This window comes from Arthroderma uncinatum (assembly GCF_011692745.1).
Source record: "Arthroderma uncinatum strain CBS 119779 chromosome Unknown scaffold5, whole genome shotgun sequence".
NCBI classification, from domain to species: domain Eukaryota; kingdom Fungi; phylum Ascomycota; class Eurotiomycetes; order Onygenales; family Arthrodermataceae; genus Arthroderma; species Arthroderma uncinatum.
The window spans coordinates 366,127-385,486 of record NW_022983867.1 but is presented as its reverse complement, the minus strand read 5'-3'; the positions used below and the strand labels follow the sequence as shown (position 1 = coordinate 385,486).

Here is a 19,360-nt window from a genome sequence, read left to right as displayed (position 1 = left end):
TGACGATAGTTATTCCTAACGAGTATTCTGTTGGTTAAATATACGCAAATACGCAGCGGACAACAGCCTCTACTGCCAGCATCAATATTCAAGAACTCCCGCGCATCAATACAACATATTCACTCTGCATATACCACCAACAAAATGGCTGATACCTGTGCCGCTGTGATCCTCATTCTTGTGACTGTTTTCCGTAAGAATATCCTCCATATGTCGATTCCAATCTATTCGAGACAGCAACTTTGCTAATATTGAAACCTGCTATAGTCCCGCCAGCTGGAGTCTTTTTTATCGGCGGTTGCTCGGCCGACCTCTTGATCAATATACTCCTAACTGTACTAGGGTAAGTTGGTCTTCGCGATTAAATGAAATGCATTATACAAGAAATCACTAACTCTTTCTATTCTCATCACAGTTACTTTCCAGGCCATATCCATGCGTTCTATTGCCTATGGGTCTACTATGAAGCCAAGGGTAAAGGCCGTGACGGCAGAATGAGGAGCAAAACACCACCAGGTATCTTCTCAAAGAGAATCCTGAACGGCGGCGAAAGGTCGACACACTATTACCCCGAACAGAACGCACCGCCTGCCGCTCAAGGTTATGGCACAACCGCTTCTGCGGCACCAAGTGGCACTAATGGAGGATACCAACCAAGCGTGCCGGCACGATGAATGCCATAAGCAGCCAGCTCGACTAGTTCGACGGATAGTTAGAGTGTCTTCTGTTTATGATACATGGATTTTTTGTTTGATGTGAAGGAAAGTCAACAAGCGGGGATTCGTCATTGTTATTCACGCCATGATTCCACGCTTCTCTTGACCCTGTATAACTTACCGCTCCTCTATTGATATCTCTATCAATCCACTCTCTCACTCAAGAAACATGCACTTCCGTTTTAAGGCCCGGTCAAGTGTGTAAGGAACAAATAATTGTAATATGGTTGCATAGGGTCAGGGCAATAAGCGTGCTCCTGGCCATACTAGATTAGCCCACCAAACAATGGAATCAGAGTTATAGGCACTTTCAACTCTGAAAATGGTGATAGATTCTCAAGAAAATAGTTAATTATACACAGCACTCCTATCCATGTTCCGTATATTTTGATAGATCAGCCTCGAGTCCAAGATGCTCTTTCAAAATTAAGGGCTGGTTGGCTTTGGCTTCTTCAGAGGGGGGAAATTGAAAGGCTCGCTCCTCCCACTTAATGACCCCTTAGGACCAGCATTCTGAAGGAACAGATTTCCAAAAATGCCACCAATGTTCTTCTCAATATTCGTATTCGAGCTCCACTGCAGTGCACCGATCCAGGGCTGAACGTTCCATCCAACAATCAACCTTGCCCCTTCCCTCTCAGCTATGGAACCTGAGATATCAGTAATCTGGTATTTTGGTTTCTGGTTTCGAAGCTTTATTTTTCCAGGTACGGCGTTCTTTTCATTTTCTTTTGACTTATTCTTGTTCTTCGACGCCTTTCGTTTCGTTTTAGCTGCCTTGGGGTCTGGGAAAAACTTGGACCTCAAGGATGCGAGCGAATACGGTGATACGGAAGCCGGGATTATCTTATCCCATATAACAGATTCGGTAGTTAGGGATTGGTTGGAGGCGGATGGGTATGAGGCTACGACGTAGACGAAGACTTGTTTTGTGTTATAGTTAAAGAGGGAGGTTAAATCTAGTGATATTAGCGTCAACTGGGAATTTCAATCTCATTCGCAGCGCATATATGTACGTACCTGCGTCTAGATCGAATTTGATTTGCGCATATTCTTCCCGTTTCGAGGCATAGTAATGTGGTCGTCCCTTGGCTCTATATGTTGCATCACCCTGGTTAGCCACTTGGTTTTCAGATACAAGTCGATGCCATAGATTGCGGTTGCTCCCTTGGTTCAGGGCATTTCCGGCAGAAGGGTGAGTTCCAAGATTCTCATGCGCGCGCATTAACATACACTTGTACATTCGAGAGCTTTATGCTGGTTGTGGGCTCAGCGGGATGAAGGACAACTGAAGCCGCAATAAATGCACCTAACACAAGCGCAATAGTAGTTAAAAAACCAAAGACGCCTTGAAACCGGGTTGAGACCGAATGCATTGTGACGGCTGAAAGTGACAGTCCCTACATCCACTGACTGCGGATAGCAAGGTAGCTATGGCTTTCTCCAGAGCTCCAGATGAGGCCAGATAACTTAGGGTTGACAGCGATAAAGTCACGTGACTGGTTGTTGTTTATAGAGAAAGGGGGACTGTTAAGACTTCAAGAGTAAGATCTATTGGATTTGTTAAGAGAAGGTTAGGACTAATAGTCACATAATGTCATTAACCTAGGAATTCTAGTATCCCTCACATAAAAAATGTTCTCGGGCTCGAGATAAACATAAACGCCTCAAAATGCGGATACTCCTAGGGATGCACAGAAAACCCCCCAGATCTTCAAGTACAGAAAAGGACATAATAAAAAGTGTAGGAGACACTCATAATTAAGATGATAAGTGAGAAAAAGTGGGCAGATGGTCGAATAAACGATAAGAAATATATGTAGGGTTAACGAAAGAATGCACCGTTTATCTATGACAGGTTCCGTTTCGATCGGCGGTTAGGGCTTGCTAACACGGATCCCAGGCTGGCTGGGCTGGAGTCAATAATTTCTGGACTTGCGGGAGGTGGTGTGCCAGGGACTTGCACGCTCCCTTTATCGCTGCCTCCGCTGACTTCAGGTTTTGTATCTCTAGAGGCAAAATCTCGAAGCTTGGCAAAGACGGAGTCGACGTGAGATGAACCAACTCGCGGGGTCTTGGGTAACTTGGAACCGGAGTCATCTTTTTCTTTTCTATCGTGCCGAGGGGAGGAGCGAGTAGGGGTCATCCGCTTTTCAACAGGGCCCCTTTTGTCCTTTGGCTTTGGAGTATCCTGAAATACGTTGGGTTCCTTCGTATCGTCATCAGTCACCCGATCAGCCACAGCTGGAACATTATCCAGAAGTATGTTCAGAGTCTTCGCATCGACCATAAGGGGAACATCTTGGTTCCGTTTCCCAGACTTTTGTGCATCCTGCTCCTCATACAGATCCAAAAGGAACTTGCGTAATCGAGACCGGAATAAGCCCGGTTTCATTGCTGGCCAGTCTTTATTTCTGTCCATTTCTCTGCGAAGCACTGATTTCACAAAAGCATCTGGATTCTGGACGAATTTTTCGAGGTAAGCTAGCAGGTATAGCCCGCAGTCAGAGAAATTTGGCTGATGTGGTATTTGCTTCGCGTTCATCCCTTTTATTCTGGTGTCATTGATAGTTAAAGATCGCTTAGCTTGAGCTTCCTCTTTGAGGTAATCTCGGAGGATTCGAATCGTGGGGGGCCGTGGACAGTCCAACGAGTCAAAGACAACGATTGACGGTTGTTTCGCATCATACCTCGTGACAGGCCCGCGGTTCTTTTGACCACGCTTTTTTATCGGTTTAGGCCGTTTGGACGCCTGCTGAGATTGGGCGGGAGTTGAAGGTTTTAGCGGCTCGAGTGCTTCGCCGAAGAGTAGCCTTGGTGTTTCCTGGGCGGAGGAAGAAGGCTGGATTTTCTCTTCGTCCGGCCATTCCTCATGCTCAAGGGGCTCGTCTTTTTTACCGTCTTCAGCAACATTAGATTCCGAGACATTATCTTTCAACGTCATTGACGTGAACGATTCTTGGACTTGATCGTCTTTGATGGAATCTGAAACTGAGTTATCGGAGTTACCAGTCTCTTTTTCCGATTCTCCAGTAGTAACGTTGGATGCCACTTCGAGAGGCTTTATCTCGGTTACGTCTGGTACCGCCAGAGCCTCATCCTTGCCACCATCCTCGGCACCAGATACATCTTCCTCCGTCTCAGGTAAAAGCAAGCCTGGTAGGTTGCAAATGATTGCCACGTACCAATGGGCTTTCTCGTTAATTGGGACAACCAGGTAGTCAAAGGCGAATATATCGAAAGTTCTTGTCCATTTCTCAACCCCTTGGTAGTTAATCCCTTTCTGACCTTTGGCGGTGTTCGTTAATGTTGCAAAGAAGTATGAGTTGAAAAAGTATATTCGTTTCGCTAAATCAGGGTGCTGACGCTCCAGATGATGCTCGAGAAATCGAATGTAGAGTCCGATCAGGTTGTCGTTCAAGAATTCGTGCGGCCTGAGTCGGTCCAAATCATGAGCTTCAACCTCTGCTTTTTTCTTTCCCGTCTCAGGGTATACAAGAGGCCTAGTCTCTAGTCAGCCCCAGATCTAATTATGTCGTATGGAAGAGCAACTCACCTTTGCCAATGTTTCCCTGCTGTGTCGAAGATGGAAATACTTGTGGATTCCTCATCCTCGTCGTGGCTAAATGTATAACAATTAGCACTTTATAACAAAAAGGGTGACATAGTAAAAAGAGTTGTATATACCTGTCGATATCTAAGTTCTGTTTTCGAGCCTTAGACCGGGTACCAACCGAATCTCGGTAAGTCTTAATAGGGATGGGTAATGCGAGTTTTGGGCTGTTACGCGGAGAAGGGTGAGCATGGCTCAACGTCTCCGCGGGCCGGTTATTCGTAGATGGATCTCCGTCCCCAAGGTTGTCGGTTAGTTTTATTCGTTTTGGCCGCGTCACGGCCGAAGAATCCTTTTCCCCTTTAACACCAATTGACTTTGGGCCCTCGCGTTTTAGTGTTCCCATGGCGCCCGTATTCACGGACGGAGTAGGGGCCTGGAAAAGCTTATCCATCCATTCCCTAATACACGGTTAGCATGCATATCGCTCGGCAGGACAACTTTGAGAACGGTTAACAAGTACCTTCCCTTGAGGACCCTTTTGAGAGAGGGCGACGCCTTATGCATCAGGTTCCAAAATTTCTTTTTCTCGTGCTCGCTGGTAAATTCAATATCGGTAACTTGATCGACAGCGTCTTGTGACTTCGGAAAATTAATCCGGACCTTCCCACATTCTGCATGTTCACTATAATACATTCCAATTGCTTTCATGAAATCGAAGGTCCTCTGTTTGGATGACGAAGAATCACCTGCCGAAGTTATGGAGAACTTGGACGTGTCCCTGTTGTAGATTAGACGGGATACTGGCTTCGCATGGAAATCCCCATGACGGAACGTGCAAAGATCAAATGACACGGGTTCGGATTTCCTTTTTGGGTTCTTGTCTTCTTGCCGAGATACTGTCTTCTGCCTTGATTTGGTAGGAGTTGTAAATTTGGAATGACGAAGATCACCTGGTGAAACGCCTCGTTCTCTCCAAGAATCAGGTATTGTCTTGTCTCCTTGGAGCTCATCTGAGCTTTCCTTCAGGTCGTACGTACGCAGCCGATTGTCGTCCAGAACGGTGCAATCATTTGACCCGCTTTCACTTTCCCTAAGGCGTTCAGATAACTTTTTGCGTTTTGGCTTGTAGACTGGCACTTCTACCGCCACCATCTGATCACCCACAATGCCTTCGTAATATTTCAGAGATGCGCGTTTGGTTTGGTGTTTCCCGTTAGCGGGTTCAATTTGCTCAGCCGTTGCTGGTTCCGGAGACTGTTCACCGCCAGACGCGGACGGCCAGATATCTCCCGTGCGGCCAACCCGTCTCTCCCCCTGGGCGGTCATTGTAGATGGCTGCTGCTGGCTTTTGCCATCAAGGGGCCAGTATTTCGAAATATTTTGAGATTTCTTTTTCGTCTCTTGACCTGTAACTCGTGGGGGAGGACGTTTAAAGGTGTGAAGAATATCAACGCTTGGCGATCTCCGGGCTGTCTGCGGCTGGTCATCATCTTCCAAATCAATTATCTCGGGATTCACTGTCTTCAAACGTTTCCGCGGCGGCGTAATCTCCTCATCATCGGAGTCGGGAATAACAGCATGCCGATCTAACTCCAAATTCTTCGGTATCGTAAAGGGGGATCGTGGTATCGACGGAGCTGAGGTTGTCCGCGTACCTGGCCCAGATCCAATGGTATTCTTAGGTATAAACGATTCGTATTTCTTCGTGACTGAGCCTGGTCGGATGGGAATGGCGCCGCGGTCCCGTTTAGGCCTTCCAGAAACAGTATTAGCCCGGTCCTCAATATAAAAATATTTCTCGTCATGGAGGATAACATACTGGCCGCCGGGAATTAGCAGGCGTTGCTCATCCTTATAATTCTGCTTTTCATCCTTGCTCAGTCTTTGGCTGCGCAAACCCATCTATCAGCTTCAAACTCCAACCACTCAAACGGCTGGGTTCCGGTTGCGTTTACACTGGATGGGCTTTCTCCCTGAGTCCAAATAGAGAGATAGGATAGACTTGGCCTGGTCGCATCCTAATTAGAGAGTGTAGGTAGTTAGTCAATCTGTATCGTAACCGGGAAAAGCTAGTAGGCGGAGGTAAAAGTAGCCCGCGCGACTGGAGATTGGAGAATAAACCCACCCTCCCTAATGCACAGTGTAACCTGTTCCTAATCCAGCTTCAAGCTCTCTCATATACCGGCAGTTCCCTTCTCTCGAGACATATGTGTAGAGGCTTGTCATAGACAGAGGTTGATGCAATTGCGTAGCGAAGCTCTGGGGGAATTGTGTCTCGCAACCACCATCACCTAACAGGGGCATTCACTCTTATCGGCCTGTGAAGCAGAAGGTATCAGGCGATATTATCTCTGCGGATTAACGACAGACCTCACTTCTGGTAGAGCAGAGGTGTGTGGGACATTTGTAGATTAAATGTGCGGTTAGGGAGGCGGATAGAAGTGCGGTGCTGGCTGCGTGCTGGAAAACTAGCATTCATTATCGATAACCAAAGGTGACATTAGGGTTTTATAGACAGCCGCCACCAATAAACGCCCACCATGGATGTTTGCTCCATCACTTTGCAAACTGCTAGAATGAAGTGACAAACTAACAAAAAAGAAGTGACAAACGGAGAAAAAAGAAGTGAAAAATAAAGTGACAAACTAACAAAGAAGTAGAATAAGCTAGGATAGCTGCAGGAAGGTTGAAATGAGTTTGATAAAGCTCATAATCTAGAGAACATAACTAAGGGTAGAATTGAAATGAGCCGTAAAACCAGTTGACCACTTCTGCAAAAAGACAATACACCATGATGCTGAATATTGAACCCAGGGACCCAGAAGAAAGCGTTGCCACATATCAATGTTGTCTCCGAAATAGGCCTCCAATCCATCGTGATAAAACAATATAGAAAACAGAAAAGAAGAACATGACATGATGGGAAAGCTAGCAATAGAATAAGACATAAGGGTATGCCGGCGAATGGAATTTAGCATTTAAACAAAGGTAGTATACATCGGGCCTGCTGGAGAAACCAAAAATAAACTCCAGATTTAAGAGTTGGTAACGCTCTTCACCCTTTCACCTGTAGAATCCTCCTGGTTGGTGTTACGGCGGCGGTCAGCTCCCTGGTTATGGTGATGGTGGTGGTGATGACTGGTGTTTCCGCCGGTTTTATCCAGACGTGCCTGGTCTATAGCCGATCTCTGGGCTATGCTGTCATCGTGACTTTTCCAAATAATGTTTGTATCCGGCGGGAATGCCAGAAGACGTTTAATAGTTTCCCTAGACAGTTTGATCAGCAACATGGCCCCTTTGAATAAAGCTACGGTTGGCAAATACCTGATCTTAATATTACGTCCGCCATCGATCTTGGTCCATATACTCAAGACATCTTCCCCGCTGCGGACGCTGAGGACGGCACCACAGACTTCCTCGCTTGCCTCGGCAAACTGGTCTCCGACCATAGCCAGGAGTAGATCTTCCCAATATCGATCTGCCACTCCCTTCTTCAATCTGATAATCCACTTGCCGCCCTTCTTATTCGCCTCATCCTCCCACACTGGACGTATATTTTTCTTGAAAATGTGATAATCCGACACAGTCGGTAGCAAAGAAGGTCGTTTGAGGTGTGAATAAACCGTCCAGAAGCCCTCGACGGATGATATGGACGCGAGGGGGATGGTGGACTTCTCGTAATCGGAGTACTTGGGCGTCGGGGGACGGTACCAGACAATCCACGTGGACTTGAGCGGGAGTTCTCTTACTCCGTTATCCTTGACGGAGGCGGTAGATTTGTCAAGGGAAGACGAAGAAGCCTTGGACTTGACTGCTTTCCAGGGCCCGCCGTCCTGATCAGCCTGTATATCTCGCTTGTCACTCTGTTGCTTTCCGGCGATGAAGTCAAGCGAGTTTGGCGTCTTGGACGTCTTTGCAGTCGACCCGAACGAAGCAAAGGCGCCCGACCCCAGTCCGAATGCAGACGATGCAGCCACGGAGGGAGACGAGACGCCCGTTGAGAGGGGCGATATGGCGTTGAAGGGATTAGAGCGATTGTGCGGGCCGTCAAACCGGCCAGACGAACGACCACGAGACGAGTCCGATTTACCAGCACCGTCTTTACTGTCGGAACCCGGCGTAGATAACGAAAGTTTTGCAGAGCTATAAGAGAAGGAAGAAGAAGAGGAAAAAGCAAAGAAAATTAATATTTATCTCCCCACACTGTGATATGACGAGGCAGAATGCAGAGAAAAGCTGCGGCGCACACGAACCGGGGGAGGGGTGTGTACTTACTTAGATCTTCGAGTCCATAAATTAGCGTTCTCCATTTGCTTATTTCGTTAAGGACGCTGGTAGGTATAAGAGAGAGAGAGGGAGTTCACCCAGAGTCGAAAACCCAGGTCGTTCGGTGTCGCGCGAAAGGGTTGCGGTGAAGCTGGCGAGGTGGAAAGGAGCGCGGCGAGGGTCGGTATTAGGCTGGGGAGCAGACAAGGGGCACGTTAGGCGGTAGGATTGACCGTTGGACTAGGGGTGAAGCGCGGTAGAGAACGAGATTTGAGCTAGAATTTGCTGATACAGAGAGGAATGAGGGCGGAGAAGGAACAATCAAGCTTTTGCCGCATTCGCAATTTTAACCGCGCGGCTAAAAGAGGCAGTAATCCGTGTTTGGGTTAGACCGTCACGTGTGGTGGCGCTTAATGTATCTTATGACGATGACATTAACAGTTATAATATTAATATATTGTTAATATATTGCCTGTCCAATCAGTTTACTATCCAGAGACAGGATGGACTGCAAATACAGCTTGTTACAGTTAACTTCTTACCATTTACCCTTAATGGATATATGAGTTCTTACACCAATAGCGATGAGCCTGCTAGGTTTGTCCTTATTTACCTTATGCCTACTTGGGCCACTGCTAGTTGATAGATCTTATCTGGTTGACCAAGATCTAGAATGTATATCGACAGACTGCCGGATAGAGCGGAAGTCTTGCTCTGCGGTGGCATTCCGCCGACTTCCGTGCATCCAGACGCCGTCGAGACTTGCAAGCTGGAGGCTTCGATATCAAAACAGCCACCGGCCGCAGGACGATGACGTCGACTGTGAGAAGCATGCACAGTATGCAGCGGAAGCAGTGTACCCTTCCGGCCCAGCGTACAGATGATAAGCCTCAAGTATCCCCTCAAGTATCCCCTCAAGTATCCCCTCAGGTATCCCTCAATGTATCCCCTCAATGTATCCCGTTGGAGTACATGCATATCCAGATGCCAAGGCACCGTATAAGGCATTTGGAGGAGCAGCGGGCAGCATATCGACGTCTGAGAAGGCGCCGCGACGTCCCCAGATCCCAGACATCCCTGCAGTCAGTCCCAGATGCAGGGTATGCGGATAATCGACGGAGCAAGAGGCGGGTTCGGGAGGGCGGACGGGGCCTTGTAAGCCGCGTGGCAGCAGTAGATCCTGATGCCGTAACGACACGTTTTCTCGGTCTGCAGGCGACTCGAGTGTACGTACCCTGACGGTGATGTTCTGCGGTGTATGGAACCGCCACTGTCGGCGCGGTGTCACAGCCGCTGCGATGCAAGCGTCGAGTTGAGATGTTGGACGAGGTCGAGCGGGCGATCTGATTGGGCGAGCGGGCAGCGATCTGATTGCCCGATGCGGAAGTTCGCAAGGGTTTGTTTACCTCGGGCGGTGAGAAGCGGCAGACCCACCGGCTGAAAGGGGAAAGCGCATCCTTACATACTCTATTCCATACACATCTACATACCACTTTGATACTCTATTATCTATATACGCATGGTAGACTACTCCGGTTACCTCTACAGCTGATGATGTGACGTAGAGATAGAGAGATAGAAAGGATGTGGATATAGATAGATATAGATAGATAGATATAGAGTACTCCGTACTCCGTAGAGAGAGATGCTCCGTAGATATAGAGATAGATACTCCGTGATGATAGGGATAGATAGAGATAGAGATAGAGATAGAGATAGGGATAGATAGAGATAGAGAGAGATTCCCAAAAAAGTAGGTGGTTGGATGGACGGCTTTGTCTTAGCGCCGGGCAAGTGTCGCATGGAGAAAAAGAAACGCCCCTGAGCGCAGGCATGGTGCAGCGCATCTGATCTCTGCCCTCTCGCCAAACCCGGACAACGGACAGCGGACAACGGCTCCAGAGGATGTGCCGCCTGCATACGTACAATACGCCTAGGGCCGAGTACCGACGAAAAGGCCCAGGCTACCGCTGACAAGCCCGGTACCTCCCTCGTACCGGCCGGTGAAACAGCTGCTTCCAATGCGCCATACATACTGGCTATTCCCAGCTTTTAATTCCCATTTAAAATTTCTGAGATGCTATTATTGAAGGCACGAAAACGGTCATTGCAACACGCCCGCGGCCAGTTTAAGCTTGTATACCCCGAGTGTGGAAGTTTGCCTTCTATCGTCGCCAGCGAGCCGTGTGATCGCAGGCTAGCGGGTTGAGCGCTCGTTCGTTCGTTATAGTATTTAAAGAGCAGAAGAGGAGCCTGAGCCTTCGAAAATGATGTTAGGGAACACCACGAAGCAACCGTCTCCATCATCTCGCTCCAGAGTCAAGATCCCTTCGAAGATGCCTTTGATACCCACTTCTACGGATGCCTGCAACGGCTATTTCAGACCGGGCACTATCGACCTGTCCAGGACTGAGAACTTTCTGCTGCGGGAAGAGCTCGCGGAAATCTGCAAGAGCGTTAAGACGCAGGATATCGTTTCTCAGGTATTTTTTTTAACCCTGCGTGGACGTGAAGAGGGTCGTTCCTTTTGGTTTTTGGCTGGGGGCTGACCGTCGAATTTAGCACCCCTTTTCTTCGTCCGACGACGCTGGCGATCCACGGTTGTTGGAGAGCCTGGCAAGACTCTTCAACAATTACTTCAACCCTTGTATTCCAGTTAGCCGTTCACATATAGCTACCGCTCCGGGTGCAGCTGGCTGCCTCGATGCACTTCTGTATAATATTAGTAGCCCTGGCGACGGGGTGCTCATCCCCGGCCCACACTGGGGTACGTCCCTCCTGACTTCTTTCAATCTGGACGAGCACAACGCTGACATGCATGCAGGTGACTCTGATCTCGATATGAACTTTTCTCACACCGGCGTGAAGCCGGTTACCGTCAACACGAACATGTGTGGAACATCTCATCATTTTCTCAAGGCGTTGAACGAAGCAATCGACAATGCCCCCTGCCGGATCAAGGCGCTGGTCATAAGGAACATGAGCAGTTCCTTTGGCGAATGCTACCCGCAAGAGTTCCTGGAAGTTGCCCTTAAATTCTGCCAGCACAGGCGCATCCATTTCATCTCGGACGAAGTATATGCCCTGACAGCGTTTTCTTGTGCTGAAATCTCCGATCCTGTCCCCTTTGTCTCGGCGCTGGCTCTGGACTCCCGTGCGGTGGGGTGCGATCTGTCGAGAATACACACTATATGGAGCATTAGCACGGATTTTGGCGCGACTGGCTTTAAAGTGGTAGGTTCATTCCCATTCCACCCGACGGGAACAAGTGAGCAAAGAAATAAGATGAGCAAAATAGCTGACATCAATTTGCAGGGCTGTACCGTGTCACAGGGCAACAAAGAGCTTGTTCGCGGGCTTTCTAATGCCCCAAATGCAAAAATCACTCCTGTCTCACACGCCTTTGCAACTTCTCTCCTTTCAAGTCCCAGACTGCCCATCTTGATTGCTCTTAACTCTGCTGGTCTCGCTGAGTGCTACATGCTCATCACCTCCTTCTTTGTACGGCATGGCATCAAGTATATCCCCGTGAACGCAGGCTTGAGCATCTTCGCGCGTTTGGCTCCCAATGCCAGATCGCGGGACGACGAGGCGGAGATGGTACAGGTTTTGAAGAACGCGGGAGTCATGGTCAGTAATGCCGGAGGAAGCTTTCACAAGACGTTCAAGGAGAAGGGGTGGGCACGAATATCTTTCTCTGTGGAACCGAATCAGTTGCATGAAGCATTAGGGCGCATCGAGCTTGCCTTGGGACTGGGATTGAGATAGACAGATGATTGATGAGTGAAACGAGGCCCATTGACGACGTGACGTTTTCAGCAAGATGTTTTCTCTTCTCTTCTCTTCTTCTTCTTCTTCTTCTTTTTTTCTTCTTTTTTTTTCTCCCTCCTGCAGCGAGGGTACCTATATTATTCGATCTGTACCTAGACACTTGTAACGACTCTAATAATGGCACGAGATGAGACGAAGGCCACTTCACCCCTTACCGCTTCTTTTCCCAAGCCATCGAAGGTCTTATATCGATCAGGGCGGGTAAGTTTGCACAGTTTGCAACACCCTTCCATATCCTTACGTAATACACTAACAAATTTCGATATTTTCTTTGACTTCTCGCGTCTGTCAACTTCCTTTCTTTCTTCTTTTTCTTCTTTCACCGACCACCAACTCAAATCATCGCTAGTTGCAGCAACATTCTTTGTTTTCCTCTCTACTGCTTTGGCGATTCCGATGCGTGTGTCCAGATCGATGCAAGCCCGCTTATAAAACCATCAACACGAGGGCTCTCCGGAGCTCCCATGACCCGTTGATGACCTTCTAGTAGGGACAATCAAATAAACACACCCAAGCTCGTACATGTTACGGGCGCCTGTTAAAAACTGTAAGCCAACGTGCGTTCCCTTCTATCCGTTGCGGTGTCGTGATAGAGTACGATGTGGAATGAAGATATATATTAGACAGCTCTGGTAATCTGATGAGCTCAACCGCATTTACACTCGTGGAATATTCTGCGTTGCTGGAGGAGCTTGAAGTTAATTGGCAAAGTCTGACATTTGTACTCTATCATGATACTGATGGTTGATGCCGACTGCCTGGTTCAGTGTGCTGATGATGGCTGCTAGAACTCTGCGCGAACAAGTGTAATAATCACTTATATTTTATCTTGATCCAGTGTAATATCAAGTCTCCAGCCTCAACAAATATTTCAAATTCAATCAAGGTAAACATTAGAACACTGGGCTCCTGTCTATAAGACAGGCCCTGCAGGGCTTCGATATGCAACTATCGAGGACAACTTTTAAAGTAATAAACGCCGTTTTGGACTCATAAGTCTGTAGCCAGTTAGCAGGCGCACCTACGTTGATAATAAAGATGGCACAAGGAGCAGTATCATAATTATATATTATTAATATTTTTGTCCTAAATATATTCAAAGAAGGATGAGGGTTCCAAATTGAGTCATTGACGTAGACCTCCATTTCATTGATATTCAAATTTTGTAAAGCATGTTTCCAACTTGTATCCAAATGCCAGACTTAGTCTGGATGGGCGTATAGTGTCCCGTTTCGCAACTCGTGTATACTCTCATTGTCAGAGGGTGATCCAACATCAACATAACGTCTTCCATGCCTCAGTTCATGAACTGTAATCCTTCGATTCGTCGAACCCCGTGCTCGACGCCGCTTTTTGAAGATATTTTTAAGTTGGCTACCAGCCTCACTCGTCGATCTGCTGCTAGTATCGACACTTTCACGCTGACTATCGTGCGCGATATTCCTTGCCACTAACTCGGAGCCTTCTTGCACATACCAGATCCTAAGCTGCGCGGCATACTCTTGTTCTTCGGACCCATATTCAACCGGTGCGCCATCAATTTGCACATCTTCCTCGTTTTCCTGGGAAAAGTATGCCCACGCACTGTTATCCGTGCTGTTCAATACCATCTTGTGGTTCAAACTCTGGACTCGGAAATTTCGTAGCAGAATAATGTCTCCTTCAGCAGGCATTGGAAGGGCATCTCTGGTTTTGTGAAATATTTGGGCGGCTGTAGTCGACCCTCCAAGTGACTTATCGGTTAATCGTAGGCAAACATAGTAGTCTTTAGCACCTTGAGTTGCACGATTGATGGGGGTGATATCGACAACTATCGAGATACAGTCCACCGATTGATTGAAATTCTCGAGAAGGCGTGAAAGTGGGCAAAAATATGAAAATTTGGTGCGTAGTCCAGAAATTTCTGGGTCGATTTCGGTTTCCGTAGTAGGCACCACCGGAGCGGGCTCACTGGGGGACTTTTGATGCACCGCCTCGTGTATTTCGCTAGGAGAATTATCTGTCGTTCCGGTTATTTGAATATTGGCGGTAGATGGCCTTGCCTCTTCAACTTTGGTAGATACTGAGGAGGAAGTGCTGGGGCGGCTCTGAGTGGGAGGGTGGAAAACATCAACAATAGTTTTGATACCTGACTGATCTTCAGCCAATGAAGTGGAAATCAAAGTAGCTTCCGTGGTTTGTGAAGGTTGCGGAGTCGGTAAATTTGGGTCCAAGTGAATTGGAAATGAGAGATGGTGTGAATGAGAGCCGAATGACGTCCAAGAGCCCTGGGTATTTTCTGGAGTTATAAAATCTGTCGGCTGAGGTGCGAGGAAACTCGAGATGAGCTTGTCGCCATGGGGGTCCATAGGGTTTTCCTCATTAACGAGGGTTGAATCAATGTGGGAATGGGTAGGATTGCATATTGCATCAGACAGATACTGTTGTAGGCTGGGCTGAGAACAGGGTTCCATTGACTCGTGAATATCCTCTGTAGTGAACTCATGGTTCATAATGGGAGTGGTGATTGTTTGACCCTCTGGCAAGGGCTTTGTCCCATTACCTAGCCTATCGTCATCCAATACGTCAGTGGGAGAAGGGGATTTATCTCCGGCATGGATATCGGATGGAATGCTGGAACCCTGGGTCTCTACTGCATTTCTGTAGGTGTTAGCTTCAGCAGGTTTATCAAATGCCGATTTACCAGGAGAATGCGAACGAGGATGAATGGAAGATTCACTATCTCCCTCAGCAGAAGAATGCAAACCTCCACTCCCCTGGGCAGGACCTATACTCTCGACTTCTGATTCAGAGTCGTCTGATTCATCGTCGTGTATCACAAAAACTTCTTGCTCGGTTGTTTCGGTAGCTGCAGCTCTCGGATAAAGGTTTTCATCTGCCTCGTCACTTGAAGTATCGCTGTCAGAAGAGATGGAATATCGCTCAGCGGGCTGTGGTGATGGCGATTCATCTATATCACTAGCAACGGGCGTAAGATGATCTCTAGGGCATTCGCTAGCCTCATCTTCGTCGGATGTCCCCTCGAACGATTCAACTGATATTGCTCTGGTCCTGTCTCCTTCTTCCGCAGCTACATCCGATGAAGTGTCGCCATAGACTGATAGCACTTCATCACCCCCTGCGTCCTCAATGTGTCCCGAATCCTTAGGTTGTTCTTCTAGTTCTTCCTCCGAGTCACTTTGAAGGGCATCATTGGCCACGGAGGGGGGTTCCTCTGAGTTTCTAGACAGTGGATAATTTTGGGCCACAACGTCTGCAAGGCCGCCAAATGACGTTCTGTTTTCTTGGTCGGGCGAAACATCAATGGCCCTCATCGCCCCGTCAGACACTGAATAGTGTTCCTGATTCCCTGTATATATCCCTGTTTTGGCCATCCAAGGGGTGGCCGGGTCAACCATTGGAGGCCCGGCCATTGCTACATCAGCAGGTGTCAGCGAGCCACCCGTTGAGGCCCCAAGCGATGTGCCAAGCGGAGAGATGGCAGGTATATTTAGCGGGGAAACCGGGTGAAGGTGGGGGGTCTCAATTTCAGGAAGACTGGGAGATAATGGTTGCTGACGGTCAACGACGTTTATACCAGCTGCAAATGGTTCTGTATAAGCATCCCGTGGCTCATCTTCAGTTATCTCAGGAAGGTTTAGTACCGGGGGAACAACTGGGGAGCCATTTCTAGGAGCTTGTTCAACTTCATACGAAAGGGATGCCACATCTCGGTCGACTCCCTCGTCACCTTGGATTTCAAATTCTTCAACATTTACACCATCCTTGGTGGGCGACGGAGCCTCAGGAGATGGCCTTAGCGGGGCCTCCTCAGCCTCAACGGCCCGTTCAACTAGCTCCTCGTCATCCCACATATCCCCCTCCTTCGTAGGGCTGGGGGCTGAGTCCACAAACACCCAGTCACTACTCGGTCGACCAAACTTCGTTCTCTTTCTCCCGTTACCTGGTATATATCCATCCTCTTCGGCGTGACTTTCGAATAATGGCGAGCTAAATGGGGCATTCGAAGCTCGGGAGAATGCAGGCGATGCCCAGCTTCGGTTTGCTAAAGATATGGGGCTCACGATTCCATCAGACAATTTTTTTGGCGTGACCGGTGGTTCTGCAGGCCCCAAATTTTCTCGTTCACATTTGAAGTTGACTATACTTAATGGTGTCGAGGTACGTTGTGCCTATATAAGCCTTAGGAGCTGTGTATAAATATATTTCATGTGGGGAGCTTGACATACTTCAAGAAGCACCCGGCCACTGAAGAGTAAACTCCATTCAGTATAGCCTAGCTGTTTAGCATCTTCATGGCTATTGCTTCTCCATTTGGCTCCCTGCAAGCTTAGAAAAACTGTGTCTCCGATTCCGATGTTGGACTTTGCAACAGCTTCTGCCGCCCCCTCCCGAAAAATCGCCTTGACCTGGCCCTTGCCGCCTCGTAACCGGAAGTCTGGCTCGGACAAGAGCAAGCTAAATTGCTTCGTAGCCGATGAAAAGGGCCAGAGGAGAATTACGACTGCATGGAGATACCGTACTTCGGGAGTATCAAGTTCAGGAGACAGAGCTGCGATCGGGGTCACCGCAAGACTTGAAAAATCGCTCGCGGTGGGTTTGTCGTCCATCCTGCCCTACACGCCATGAATATTGGGCACAGGTCTCGGTATCATAGGTGTATATAAAGAGAAGCAGCTCCCAATAATTTATAGTCTAGCTTCAATATAGAGCGTCACGTAAATCCAAGCGCGCGTTTGTTTGGCGTGGGTGCCTTGAACTTCCAGTGATGTAATGTCATGTGATGTGAGTGATTAGTCACGGCGGAGTATTATATCTCCGACAAGCCGTGAATTATTAATAAGTTGGATCCTGATTGGCCAGATTAATTCAATATCACTCCATTCTTTCCCGCATAAGATTTTCCCGCATAAGATTTTCCCCTTAAGAGGGGCACATCCTGGGGGTCTTTTGCTAGCCGATATATTGATGTACTTGCCGGCGGGGGGTGGCCTTTTCTACCAATGTACTTTCTATACGGCCTGGAATGTGTAGTATCCGTATAAAATTGTATATATTGCCATTCTCTTAGCACAACTGAACAGTGAATATGACAAGGACACCCCCACCAGTGCGAAGGGTTGCCATTATTGGAGCAGGAGCTTGTGGATTGGTTGCAGCCAAGTATGTGATATCCCTCGGTTTTCTAAGCTATAGTACTAATTACTAATGTAGATATCTACTTGCCGAAGAATGCTTTGATAAGATCGACCTCTTCGAGCAAAGGAGCTGTGTTGGGGGTGTATGGAATTTGAATCCGGCAGAAGATAAGGATCAAGCCACTATTCCAGTTCCCGCAGAAGACCCAAACGTTCCTTTGGAAGAACCCTTTTGGCATACTGGGACTTCAAAATCTTCAGGAAAGGAAGCGACATTTCTCTCGCCGCTGTACGAGGGGCTAGAAACGAATATACCCCATGGGCTGATGCGGTTTTCTGATTTACCCTTCCCCGATCGAACGCAGCTGTTTCCAAAGTTTAAGACTGTGCTTGAGTACCTGGAAAAATATAGCTTGGACGTTAAACATCTTATACAATTCCAAGTGCAGGTTTTGGATATTACGCCTGCAGACACTAACCTTGGGACTTGGACAGTTACCAGGAAAGATCTGGTGAGTGGAGAGTTACAGACTGATGTCTATGACGCGGTTGTAATTGCGAATGGACACTATAATGTGCCCCATGTGCCCTCGGTTCCTGGAATGACAGCCTGGAAGAAAGCATACCCTCAAGGAATACTCCACTCAAAGCAATATCTCAATTCTGCGCCCTATAAGAACAAGAAGGTTGTTGTTGTGGGGAACTCTGCCTCGGGCTTGGACATTGGGTCACAGATTAGCAAAGTCTGCCAGCAGCCTCTCATATCCTCCATCAGGTCCGAGTCTTACTTCCTATCATCTGCTCCGTCAGATAGGAAGGAGTATCCGCCCATAGCAGAGTTCATGTCACCCGAGACTCACAATCGGGCTATCCGGTTTTCCAACGGCGAAATCGAAGAGGACGTTGACGTTGTCCTTTTCTGCACTGGATATCTCTATTCATTTCCCTTTCTTTCGGGTCTCGACTTACCCGTTATTACCGATGGTGGTAGGACATTGCATGTTTACCAGCATCTCTTCTACATCGAACAGCCCACACTGGTGTTCCCGGGCCTACATCAGAAAGTTATTCCCTTCATACAGGCGGAGAACCAATGTGCAGCATTTGCGCGAGTCTGGTCCGGAAGACTTAATCTACCATCGAAGAAGGAGATGTATGAATGGGAAAACTCCAATATTGAAGCTCGAGGCCCAGGAAAGGCCTTTCATGCACTAGCTTATCCTCTTGATGCCGACTATCTCAATCAGATGTATGACTGGGTAGCAAGTGCGAAGCCAAGGCCAGGCCTTCCTAACGACGGACATGGGAAATGGGGGCCAAGATGGAGCGAGAAAGAGAGATGGATAAGGTCAAAATTCACCTTGATAAAGCAAGCATATGCTGCACTCGGAGACAAGAGGGGATCATGCTTAACCCTGGAGGAGCTTGGCTTTGACTATGAAGCAACGAAAAAGGAGCAGGAGAAAAATTAAATCACCCCCTGCCCGCGGCCTTCTGTTATGAACCTGGCCATGGTTTCAGATGGATGGAAACATTGCGTTTCCATTCAGTGTGAACGTTCCAGAGCTGTTTTGTTAGAGTTAGCCATGTTCGTGTTTATTATACCTTAGTATCTCAAGATAGAAGAATAGATCTTGCCACTCTCATGGCCACAGTAACCTACACTTCCATAGTCAAAGCCACAAAGGTTAGTAACTAGTAGCCGCTAGTATCCATGAGCTAGCATGTTGCTTGTTGTCGCTGTTTAATAGTGATATCACGTGAGCACTAGTTGTTTAAGAACCCCAAGGACATAGCACTTGATGCATCAACACTAAAACATCTCCCGTTCCTATACCAGGGTTCTTTGGTCT

The 19,360-nt window shown here is 47.9% G+C and overlaps 7 protein-coding genes across 7 annotated transcripts; 3 read left to right on the top strand and 4 right to left on the bottom strand.

The window, feature by feature from the left end:
* Positions 1-144: 144 nt before the first annotated feature.
* GIQ15_06501 (uncharacterized protein) lies at positions 145-674 on the top strand (the record flags this gene model as incomplete). The annotated part of the gene is made up of 3 exons (XM_033553918.1): positions 145-193; positions 268-343; positions 416-674. The coding sequence occupies 3 exons, from the start codon at positions 145-147 to the stop codon at positions 672-674; spliced, it is 384 nt and encodes a 127-aa protein (XP_033403433.1).
* Positions 675-1,142: 468 nt separating this feature from the next.
* Positions 1,143-1,959, bottom strand: GIQ15_06500 (uncharacterized protein; the record flags this gene model as incomplete). Its single annotated transcript, XM_033553917.1, has 2 exons — positions 1,143-1,675; positions 1,737-1,959. The coding sequence occupies 2 exons, from the start codon at positions 1,957-1,959 to the stop codon at positions 1,143-1,145; spliced, it is 756 nt and encodes a 251-aa protein (XP_033403432.1).
* Positions 1,960-2,565: 606 nt separating this feature from the next.
* GIQ15_06499 (Ulp1 protease family protein) lies at positions 2,566-6,174 on the bottom strand (the record flags this gene model as incomplete). Its single annotated transcript, XM_033553916.1, has 4 exons — positions 2,566-4,219; positions 4,273-4,338; positions 4,404-4,730; positions 4,793-6,174. The coding sequence occupies 4 exons, from the start codon at positions 6,172-6,174 to the stop codon at positions 2,566-2,568; spliced, it is 3,429 nt and encodes a 1,142-aa protein (XP_033403431.1).
* A 1,133-nt stretch (positions 6,175-7,307) lies between these two features.
* On the bottom strand, positions 7,308-8,582 carry GIQ15_06498 (eukaryotic translation initiation factor 4E-4; the record flags this gene model as incomplete). Its single annotated transcript, XM_033553915.1, has 3 exons — positions 7,308-7,539; positions 7,597-8,376; positions 8,548-8,582. The coding sequence occupies 3 exons, from the start codon at positions 8,580-8,582 to the stop codon at positions 7,308-7,310; spliced, it is 1,047 nt and encodes a 348-aa protein (XP_033403430.1).
* Positions 8,583-10,805: 2,223 nt separating this feature from the next.
* On the top strand, positions 10,806-12,306 carry GIQ15_06497 (uncharacterized protein; the record flags this gene model as incomplete). Its single annotated transcript, XM_033553914.1, has 4 exons — positions 10,806-11,021; positions 11,101-11,305; positions 11,363-11,772; positions 11,854-12,306. The coding sequence occupies 4 exons, from the start codon at positions 10,806-10,808 to the stop codon at positions 12,304-12,306; spliced, it is 1,284 nt and encodes a 427-aa protein (XP_033403429.1).
* A 1,265-nt stretch (positions 12,307-13,571) lies between these two features.
* Positions 13,572-16,979, bottom strand: GIQ15_06496 (uncharacterized protein; the record flags this gene model as incomplete). Its single annotated transcript, XM_033553913.1, has 2 exons — positions 13,572-16,541; positions 16,599-16,979. 2 exons carry the CDS (start codon positions 16,977-16,979, stop codon positions 13,572-13,574), a joined length of 3,351 nt encoding a protein of 1,116 aa, XP_033403428.1.
* Positions 16,980-17,458: 479 nt separating this feature from the next.
* On the top strand, positions 17,459-18,979 carry GIQ15_06495 (thiol-specific monooxygenase; the record flags this gene model as incomplete). Its single annotated transcript, XM_033553912.1, has 2 exons — positions 17,459-17,532; positions 17,584-18,979. The coding sequence occupies 2 exons, from the start codon at positions 17,459-17,461 to the stop codon at positions 18,977-18,979; spliced, it is 1,470 nt and encodes a 489-aa protein (XP_033403427.1).
* Positions 18,980-19,360: the final 381 nt, after the last annotated feature.